The sequence below is a fragment of the Tetrao urogallus genome, assembly GCF_951394365.1.
Source record: "Tetrao urogallus genome assembly, chromosome: 26".
Classification (NCBI taxonomy): Eukaryota; Metazoa; Chordata; class Aves; order Galliformes; family Phasianidae; genus Tetrao; species Tetrao urogallus.
The window spans coordinates 1,467,059-1,478,012 of NC_136839.1; the positions used below are offsets into that span (position 1 = coordinate 1,467,059).

The window sequence follows — 10,954 nt, forward strand, 5'->3', positions numbered from 1 at the left end:
TGGGCTGTGTGGCCCATGTGGGGCCTGTGGGAGGTTAATGCTGCTTTGCTCTTTGCCCTGGGGGCTGCTGGAGTTGGATGCATCCTCTTTATTTCACGGTGGCTTACTGGATTGGATCAGCTGTGCTAAGACTGGGGGCTGGAGAGGAGCTGCTGGGTGAGACAGAAATGTGAACTTCTGGGGGTGTGGGGAGAACGTGGGGAATCCTGATTGAGTGCTCCATCTCTTCCTACCGTGTCCTTTGTCCTCTGTGCAGATGTTTCCTTCTGGACTCTGGCTCTAGGATGTTGGAGAGCCGAGAGGAGGTAAGACTCCTCCTGATGTGGTTTTATCTGCTCCTGGCTGGGGTTTGGCAATGCTGGAGCCCTGAGTGCTGCATGGAGGGGAGAGAGGTGCTGAACACTGGGCAGGGGGCAGAGCTGGGGGGTGGGTGGGGATGAGAGTGGGAGGTTCTGCCCTGTGCTCAGGCAGTGTTTGTGCCCAGGAGCTGACCACAGTGCGCGTCCAGGACCCTCGGGTGCAGAACGAAGGCTCCTGGAACTCCTATGTGGATTACAAAATCTTCCTCCATGTAAGTTGTGGCTGCTGGGAAACAGCAGAGCTCACCTGCCTCGTTGCCCCTCAGTTGGGAGGATCACATCTGTGGTTTGTTTGTTTGTTTTGTGCAGACCAACAGCAAGGCCTTTACAGCCAAGACCTCATGTGTGCGACGCCGGTACCGCGAATTCGTGTGGCTGAGGCGGCAGCTCCAGAAGAATGCTGGCTTGGTGTAAGCGTGCCCTGAGCTCCCTGCTTTCCCCCACCTGCAGCCAGACACCACACTTCCATTGCTCTGGGTATCTTATGTGCTCTCGGAGCAGATGTGGATAAAAAAGGCAGAGGGGTGGCTTTCTCCAGACGTAGATGCGGGATACTGGCACTCGTGAGGTCTGGCTCTGCACAAAGCAGGGGGCCAGCTGCTGCTATCATGGTGCCCCACATCTTCTTGCTCCAGTGCTGGGCAATCAGACCCTGAGCTGCTGCCTTTGCTCTCTTCCTGCAGGCCTGTCCCAGAGCTGCCTGGGAAATCCACCTTCTTTGTGGGGAGCACAGATGAATTCATTGAGAAGAGGAGGCAGGGGCTGCAGCAGTTCCTGGAAAAGTGAGTGAAGCTCTTGCACACACCTCTGAGAGGCCGTGAGAGGGAGGATGCAGCGCCTGGAAGATGCTGTTTGTGAGGTGGCAGTGGATCTGCTGGGGGGGTCACCCTGGCAATGTGAGCTGCCTGGGCAGGGCTGAGCGTTCTGTGCTCCTGCAGACTTGCCTCAGCCCCTTCTCTTTTCGCACAGGGTTGTGCAGAATGTTGTCCTCCTCTCCGACAGCCGGCTGCACCTCTTCCTGCAGAGCCAGCTCTCCGTGCCTGAGATAGAGGCATGCGTGCAAGGCCAAGGCTCGCAGACAGTGACAGAAGCCATCCTGCACTATGCCATGTCCAACTGTGGCTGGGTGCAGGAGGAGGAGAGCCGCCCTACGCTGCTGCCGGGAGGAGGTGTGCATGGCAGGTAATGCAGGCAGGGAAAGGCTGATCCAGGGGCACCACAGTGGGGCAGAGCCCAGCTCTCTTGCTGTGCTCAGAGCTGCTTTGTGCTGGCTTGAGCAGACCTGGTACCAGCAGCACCCTGAGCCAGGTGGTGCCCTGCTGCCCACACCTCCCCTTGCCTGTGCTTGCAGCTGTAGGAATGCTGCTTAGAAATGGCTGGTGTCTGTGCAGTGGAGTTTCACTTTTAGGAAACAATTCCTACTATGAAATGAGACGAGCTGCCAGCCTTTCCAGGGACTCCTGAGTGGCTTTTTGAGTTGCCTGTCACATCTTTGTTGCAGTCATTTAAAGGAATAAAGCTGAGCATGTGTTCCATAGCCCTGCAAACAAGCGGGCAGGATTCCAGGGACCAGATGAGCAGAGATGGATGTCACAGGCTGTTGCCAGTGTCTCCTGTGCTGCCCTTCAGGCTGCCTGGGAAGGGTGACCTGTTCTGGCCATAGCCAAGGCTTAGCAGAGGAGAGCTTGTGTCTCCCAGAAAAACTTAAGCTGAGATTTACAGAGATCTTTGGATGCATTCCTTTCTTAATCTCTGTGCAGTGAGGAACCTTTGAGCCTTTCAGAACACAGGTTTTATGTGCATCTTCTCCCAGCCCTTGCAGTGTGCAAGGCACGTCTCACGCCCACCGCAGCAGCAGAGCGCTGGCTGTGTGTGTGGGAATTAGCCAGGCATCAGGTAAGGAGGGCTGCCACCTTGCTGCCAGTCGAGGGTTTTCTGTACCTGGGGAGACAGCTGCTGTGGTAGGAGAGGAAAGCATCCTGCATTTGTCACCTCTGCATCAAGTCCTGCAGGTCCAGCTTCCCTGGCAGTGAAGCTCCGCATCCCTGTGCTCCTTGAGCCTGCTGTGCAGGAGGCCGTGTCTGGCCTTCTGTACCACTTCTGCAAGTGCTTTTTCAGCTTGGTTTTCAATGAATGGAAAGAAAGATGTTTCTAGACCCCAGCCGTGTTGAAAACAGAGCTCTTTGTGCTTGAAGGATAGGGTTTGGGAGAGCACAGCAGCCCGAGCTAGCAGGGTAGGTATGCAGGTGTTGGGCTGTGTTTTCCTTGCTGCTGCCAGCACCTTCTGCCTCTCACTGATGGTGCTGCCCTCGTGTACAACCACAAGCAGCCGCTGCAGTGCTGCCAGTGCTCTGACTGCTCTCTCTTTTCAGCTGTGCCAGCCTGGGGGCCTCACAGGGGCTGAGCTGCCTGGAGACCCTCCCGCACTGGAGCGACTTTGGCATGGATGACGCGCACTCGGACAGCCCTGATGAACCAGCAGAGCCCTTGGGTGGACAGCAGGAGAAGCAGTAAATGGTTTGAGCGACCTCGCCTGCCTTCCCCAGGACCTGCAGCCCTCTCTGGAGGAGCTGCTGCTGGCTGAGCCAGTGGGAGGCCTGGCTGGCAGGACTGGGGATGTGCTGGGAACACGGCTTTGTCCTTGGCTCTGTGGTGTCCGGGGCTCGTGTGCTCTCTCCCTGATGACTCTCAACTGTCCTTGATGTCCCAGGCAGCGTGTTTGTGTAGCTCTTCTCTTTGGAGAAGAGATCTAGTGGTTAGTGAAACCTGTGTTTCTTATTCCCGTGGCCCTTTGCTCTCCAATTGGAGTGGTAGCAGGGCTTGGTTAGGTCACAGTGCACAGTGTTATTGGTACATTCCTGGCCCTGGGCAGGGTGGGATGTGCTGGCTGTGATGTGTGCAGCCTCAGACTGGGAGTGGGGAGCTGGCTGCTGCCCAGCAGATCCCTTTGGGTCAGGGGACTCTGCGTGGAGGCTGCATTTCCCCAGTGGCAGCAGCTCTGTGCAGCTCCTGGTGGTCTCATCTGCACGGAACCCACAGCAGGCTGCAGATGCTCTGCCCACACCTGGGTCCTGCTGGCAGCATTTGCCCCACGAGCTGCATGCAGCTGGGACAAATAGAGACAAAACCCACCCAGGAATGAGGGAACAGTTTATCTCCCCTGCCTGTTTGTGCAGCCACCCCTTCCAGATGGGATTCTGCAGCAGAACAAACCTTTTCCACACGTTGATTGCACAGTGGGGGAACGTGGGAGCAACAGGGGAGGAGAACGGGGGACTCACAGCCAGGAGGGAGGGAGCTCAGAGCGACGCAGCATGCAGCTGCCTTGCAGTGGGTGTCTGGCAACGCTTGGGCCCTGGTTACTTTTGCTGCTGCTCCCCTGTGCTCTCCTGCACCTTTTCCTATACCCTGAGCACTGGTAGAGGCAGAGCCGACGTGCTCTGACTTGAAATAAAAACAAAGTAGAAGAGGCTTGCTGCTTGCTGGTGATGTCTGTCCTTGCTGTGTGGGTGGAGGGAGCCAAGCAGGGCCGAGGCCAAGCTAATTGGAGATAGATGGCTGGAGGGAACAGAGCTGCTGATTGCACCTTTCTCTATAGGGCTGCTCCTGCTGGTGCAGCTCACTGGGAGGGAGAGGTGAGAGGGTCCACAAAGCAGAAAGCAGGAGGGAGGGTCGTGCTGTCAGATCTGCGGGGCTTGGGGTGGTTGTCCTCACACAGAGGTTTGGGTTTGCAGAGGAGGGAGGGTTGGAAACCCGTCGTGTCGCAGCCGAAATGTCAGGAGTAGTTCATGGTGAAGGCTGGCAGCTGCTGGTGCCATTGGCTGCCCCCCTTCATACATATTCATGTCTGCTGATGAGCGTGCAGCTCCAAATGGCTCAGCTGCGAGGCCAGCTGTGGCCATAGACAGCACAGCATCCTGCAGGCATCGCTCCTTCGGCCAGGGCTGCAAAACCTGAGCACGACACTCAGCCTGGTGCTGCAGCCCTGCTCCGGGCATCCCTCTCTCCATGCCCTGCCAGGAGCTGGCCAGCCCTAGGGCTTCCCTTTGTAAGTGATGGAGATCCAGCAGCCCTGCAAGCAGAGCTCGGTCCTCCTGCAGGGTGCCCATCCTTCCCCCTGGGGGGTGCAGCTGCTGCCCCGGTGTTGGCTGCTTGTCAGAACCAGGCGGAAATTATTTTTAGTGGTGTTGATCGACTCTGCAAAGCTGTCGGGAAAACAGTGACTCATTCGGAGGCAGAACCGTGGAGGGGAGGGGGGGGGGGGGGGGGGGGGGGGGAAATAGCCGCCCCGGTGCTGCATGCAGAGCAGAACAGCGCTGCTCCCGCACTGCTGTGGCCGTAGGAATGGCTGGGGATGGGGTCCAAGATGTGCACGGATGGTTTCGTGCAGGGCCTGAAGGCGATGGATGGGGGTGCCGGGTCTCTCTGCCATGCATGGAACCGATGCGGGGGGAGCGCAGCCGGCTGTGGCTTGGGGTTTGCTCCGGGCTTTGAAGCAGCTGCGGTGGGCACACGGAGCGGCTCAGGGCAACCCCCCCCACTGCCCTCCCCTCCCCGCAGCCCCGCACGTCTCTCCGCTCCCCGCAGCTGCCAGGAGCAAAGCTCGCCGCCTGGACGCGATCCAGGCTCTCCAGACAGCGCATCCTCGCCTTCCACGCCCGCCCCGGGGAAAACTGTCTCAAATCTGTGCAAACAAACCACAGCGTGTTCGCCCCCCTCTCCCCCCCCATCTGACTGCACGCACCCACCGCTCCGTGTCCCCGGGGTACCAGGAAGGGGGGTTGATGGAGCAGGGCAGGATCCGACCCCCGTGGTGTAAAGCGGGGTGAGCACCGTGCTGCAGTGCACGGAAGCCCTGCGAAAGGCTCTCTGCTGCTTTGGATCTGGAGGAAGGTAAAGGGCAGCTGCCGGTGGGCCGGGGTAGGGGGTTGTGAACGTACACCCCCATCTCCTCCCTCCGCACACCCCCATCCCAGAGGTCCCTCCGTGCCCAGCTGAGCTCTGGGCATCCCAAATCCATCCCAAAGGCCCGAGGTCAGTACTACCAGCGAGCCCCGCATCAACGTTACCCCGCTTCTCAGCCCCCCATCCCCCCCCTTACCCCCTTTCCAGCCCCCCGCCGCCGGTGTCGCTCCCTCGGCCGGGCGGTGCGCGGGCCCAGAGCGCCACCTGGCGGCTGCACGGCGTAGTGCAACTTGGAGCGGATAAAGCGGGGAGGGGGTGTGGGGGGGGGGGAGCGAGTTTATTGCGGACCCCCGGCCCATGGGTGATGATGCCCGAGTACCGAGGGGTGTGCAGAGTCCGGAGCAGCGGGTGGTGGCACGCAAAGCTCTTCTTGTAACGGGTTCTCAAGGCTGGGGAGGGTCCTTGTGGCATCGCAGCGTGGGCAAGGGGAGGGGTGAGCGCCTGGATTTGGGGAGGGGGGAGAGAAACGGTGAGTGTGGGGAAGGGGACGCAGGGTAGGGCTGTGGGTCACAGAGAGGACACGAAGGTCTCCGTGCCCAGAGGGCGGTCAGGTGGCTGCTGACCCCCTGCTGTCCCAGCCCCACTGCTGGGCTCCATTTCCCCGTCTGCCAAATGCCTCCCTATCTATGGGCTTTGGGAGAATAGCCCAGTGCTGCTGTCAGTGCAGGTTGCAGCTGTCACATACAGCTCTCAGGGTCTGACAGAGGCAGCTGCGGTGGTTTTGGCACAGCTTTCTGCCATAGAATTGAACGGAGCTGAAATCCAGGCAGGGACGCTGCACAGAGGCCCCATCTCTTGGGTGAACATCCGAAGGTCACCACGTCCCCACAGCCCTGTCATTCCCAGCCCCACACATGCATCCCCATCCACAGCTGTTCTGGGCACGGTGGCATTTTGTGGCATTTTCTCTGACCCATGCCTGTTTCCCAGCCCCACCACCTTCCTTCCATGTAAAACAGAAACCAGAAGATGGAGCCAAACTGTCCTGGGAGAGAAAGGAACAGCGCTGCCTCCCCATCACACAAACCCCGGGCTGCCACCTCTCACCTGGGCACCTCCATCCTCACCGCTCCTCCAGGTCGTAAGCAGCTGCCAGGTAATCCTTGGGGACGATCCCGACGGTGCTGTTGAGCTCCCCGACCCACCAGCCATACATGTTGTACTCCTGGGGAGGCACAGCAGAATTAGGGTTAATGCCAGGGGCAGCGGGCGCAGCTCTGCTCCCTTCCTTTGGCAGCTGGGTTCACACAGACCCGTTTCTCTCCCCTCTGAGTCCCACCGGGAGGCACTTGGCTGCCCTTCCTCACCCCATCCTTCATCCCCTACCCTTCGCTTCCCATGGGATGTGGGTCAGCGCAAGAACAGGGGGGGGGGCTGCATCCCGTACTCTGGCGCAGCCCTTTCCCTCAGCCCCTTCCCATGCTTTGCAGGCAAAGCAGGAAAAAAAAATCCCATTGCAAAACCAGAAGAAAAGAAAGCAGCTCTGTTTGGAACCTCTATGGGCACAGCAGGAGCCCTGGGCAAAGCAGCCCCAGGCAGGAGCTGCACCCCACGTGCAAAGGGGACCCCCCAGCACCCAACCCCCCAACCCCAGCTCTGCCATAGCCCGAACACTATGAGGTATTTTAAAATAATTTCTGCTTTGATGAATTGCTGGCTAGCCCACGATTGCTCATCATCAAAGGGAGGAAAATGCAAATGAGAGCCAGCCGAGAACTCGCGGCACCAAGCGTTTATTTCACTGCACAGTGCCAAAAAGAATTAAAACAACATTAAACTCCCAGCAATAATGTTTAAGTCCTCGTTTCCAAGTGCCAAATTGCACCACTCTGGATCATACAGATGTTCGTTAATTATGCTAATTTTTATTAAACTATTAAAACGAGGAGTGCACTGGCACAGCAAGGCAGAGCCCAGTGCAGGGTGAACTCTGCTCTCGTCTGGAGGTGCTCATTTACATCTCGCTAACGTGCTGATGCTTGAGACGGGGCTGCAGTGCTCGGGTTTTGGAGAGGGGGGGGAGGAAGAGGGAGTTTGAGGGTTGGTTTTACCTAATTACACGCTAATGGGGCCTCTGTGCTCAATACCTGCATGGACTGCGTTGGATGGGGGGGGAGTGGGGAGGAAGTAATTTAGCTGAGACTTTACAGAAGGGGCTGCAAACTCAGGAATCTGGCAGATAATTGGTCAGCTGTGCGTGCAGCTCAGTGCTGTGGGCAGGGGGGAGTTTGGTGCTCTGTCCCAGTTGCCTATAGGCACCCAGCAGGGCCATGGCACCCAGCAGCACTGGAAGCCAATCCTACCCCCTAGGGCCCCTCTCTGCTCCTGTCATGCAGCTCCTCTCCATCTCAGCGCTGCTGGAACTGTCAGATTCACTCCCAGGATGAAGAACCCCCCCTTTCCCCCCCCCAGGCACTTTCTGCTTTTCGTTGCCCGGTGCCAATGGAAGCCAAAACCAGACACTCGTTCTGATAATCACCAGCAATCGGGGGCTCTTATGGCAGCCCATGAAAGGATTGATGCTGCTGAGCTCCATCCGCAAGGGAAAAAGAGGACAGAGGGGAAAAGAAACAAGACAACCACCACAAAAAAGAAACAAACCCAAACCCCAAACCAAGCCAAACCTCAACCACAAACCACTGCCACCAAACCCATGAACAAAGCCAGCTGGGGACACCTCCGTGCTCTTTGGGAAGCTCCAAGTGCCCCATCCCACTCTTCTCTTCTTGCTGAGGCTCTGTGGGCTCTCCGTGGGGTTGAAATGTACCCCCGAGCAGCACTCCCAAGCCCTCCTTGCCTTTGCACTCCTTTGCCAGCTCTCATAAACAACCCCTCTGGGCTCCAGGAACGCCATTCATCACCTCGCTTCGCACAGAAGATCAATGACGCTTTGATGGATGCAGAAGGAAAAGCCAATCAGTCAGAGACTTATCGGTTTATGATTGCTCAGCCCCATTATTAGTGCTTGTGTGTCATACATTATTGTTAGGAAAATGGAGGAATCTAATTCATCGATGAGGTACGAGGGGTCGGCTGACACCAGGGAGTTTTATACCAGGTCAGCTGTATGTCTAAAAGCAGCTCGGGGCTGTGGCAAGCTCTGAAATCCAGGCTCTACCCGTCCACAAGGGCCTGCGTGTCCCCAGGGAACTTGCAGCATGGGGTGCAGCTGGGAGCTCCTTTCCCCCTCCACACAGAGCAGCTTTCTCTATGGAGGAGCAGCTCAGGTGCTGCTCACCACAACCTGGCACTGCCCCCTTCACACATCGCTCCTTTAAACCACGAATGATTCCCCCTTGCTCCCAGTGACTCAGCTCTCAGATGTTGCAGGAGTGGAGGTAATGGGGCAATGCTCTTTCCCCTCGTCCCATGTGCTGTGGATGCGGTGCCCGGCCCCACTGCTGTTCCCATCGTGTCCATCCCATTGGGGTTTGCATATCCATCCTACTGGAGTCCCCCTGTCCATCCTATTGGGGTCCCCTTGTGCCCACCCCCTCAGGGTCCCCATGTCCATCCCGTTGGGGTCTATGTATCCATCCCACTGAATTCCCCATGTCAATCCCATTGGGGTGTCTCTATATCCATCCCACTGGAGTCCCCATGCCCATCCCATCAGGTTCTGCATATCCATCCTCTTGGGGTCCCCATCTCCATCCCATTGGGGTCCCCATGTCCATCCCACCAGGGTCCTCATCTCCATCCCATTGGGGTCTGTGTATCTATCCTATTGGAATCCCCATGTCCATTGCACTGGGGTCTGCGTATCCATCCTATTGGGGTCCCCATCTCCATCCCATTGGGGTCTGCGTATCCATCCTATTGGGGACCCCATGTCATCCCATTGGGGTCCCCATCTCCATCCCACTGGGGTCCTCATCTCCATCCCATTGGGGTCTCCATTGCATTGGGGTCTATGTATCCATCCTATTGGGGACCCCATGTCATCCCATTGGGGTCCCCGTCTCCATCCCATTGGGGTCTGCATATCCATCCTATTGGGGACCCCATGTCATCCCATTGGGGCCTGCATATCCATCCTATTGGGGTCCCTATGTCCATCCCATCGGGGTCCCCATCTCCATCCCACCAGGGTCTGCATATCCATCCTATTGGGGACCCTATGTCATCCCATTGGGGTCCCCATCTCCATCCCACCAGGGTCATCATCTCCATCCCATTGGGGTCTCCATCCCATTGGGGTCTGCATATCCATCCTATTGGGGACCCCATGTCATCCCACTGGGGTCCCCATCTCCATCCCATTGGGGGTCCCCATCTCCATCCCACCAGGCTCTGAGTATCCATCCCATCAGAATCCCCACATCCACCCCATTGGGCTCCCCATGCCCCAGCCCAGGGGGAAGCCGGAGGTGGCAGAGATCTGATGGGACGGGGTGGTGATGTGAAGAAGCCGTATTAATATTTATTCCACCCAGCAGCTCCGCGCGGCTCCGCCGTGCTCTGACCGCAGCACCAACCCTCAGGCACCGCAAACACAATTTGAAAACAATGTGACGGAAATGTTTAATCTGCTCAGCCCATCTGTGCTGCGTATTTCTCCAGATCTCCCTGAGAGAGGCGCCTTCGAATCTCCACATTGCCTTTAATATTCTCCTAAATCACCTCCCCACCGCACTTCAAGGGCCATTGCTACAATATCACAGGTTCACCGAGAGTGCAAGGGAGAAGGGGGGGGGGGGGGGGGTGCGGGGATGGGGACGGGGGTGTCGGCAGGGAGATTTTTTATTTTAAAGTATTTCCCAGGGTTGGTGTTCCTGTGCCCCTCGGAAAGACGTAGGGAGAGGAGAAAAGGAATAAGGGGTGAGGAGAAAGGAGGTGGAGGGGGGTGGGAATTGGAGTGAAGTTATTGTGCCGTTGCTGGGGGGCGACCGGCGCGGCTGTTCAGAACCAAACAGGCTGGAATGGTGCTGAAATCTTTCTTGAAGAATTGGTTTTATGCATCTCTTTCCTCGGCTGCCTGTGGTTGGAGATGGCACCGCTCCCTGCAGTGCCCCATCCTGCTCTGAGCAGCCACAGGGAGCTGGGGGGGCCTAAAGCAGCATGGTGAGGGTCTGGGGCAGCCAAGGCAGCTCCTTGTGGGAGTACAGCTGGCTCTGGGGGCTCCTGGCCATGGCCCTTCCCCATCCGCATCCCTTGTCCCTGTCCCCATCTCTGTCCCCACTGCAAAGGACACAACACTCATCCCTGCCTTCATCCCCATCCCTGTTCCTTGTTCCTATCCCTGTCCCCATCCTCATCCCTGTACTGTCCTTGTCCCTATCCCTGTCCCTATCCCTATCCCTATCCCTATCCCCATCCCCATCCCCATCCCCATCCCCATCCCCATCCCTATCCCTATCCCTATCCCTATCCCTATCCCTATCCCTATCCCTATCCCTATCCCTATCCCTCTTCTACCTACAGCCCTCTCCCCATCCCTATCCTTGTCCTCTGTCCCCATCCCCGTCCTTGTCCCTGCCTCTCCCCATCCCCATCCCCATCCCCATCCCCATCCCCATCCCCATCCCCATCCCTGTCCCCATCCCCATCCCCATCCCTGTCCCCATCATCGTGCTTATCCCCATCTCCATCCATGTCCCTATCTCCATCCCTCTCCCCATCCCCACCCC

The 10,954-nt window shown here is 57.8% G+C and overlaps 1 protein-coding gene across 1 annotated transcript; it reads left to right on the plus strand.

Annotated features, from left to right (window-relative positions):
• Nucleotides 1–284: 284 nt before the first annotated feature.
• On the plus strand, nt 285–2,873 carry SNX11 (sorting nexin 11; the record flags this gene model as incomplete). Its single annotated transcript, XM_079547124.1, has 6 exons — nt 285–305; nt 485–571; nt 669–769; nt 1,043–1,141; nt 1,329–1,541; nt 2,732–2,873. The coding sequence occupies 6 exons, from the start codon at nt 285–287 to the stop codon at nt 2,871–2,873; spliced, it is 663 nt and encodes a 220-aa protein (XP_079403250.1).
• Between the last annotated feature and the right edge of the window lie 8,081 nt (nt 2,874–10,954).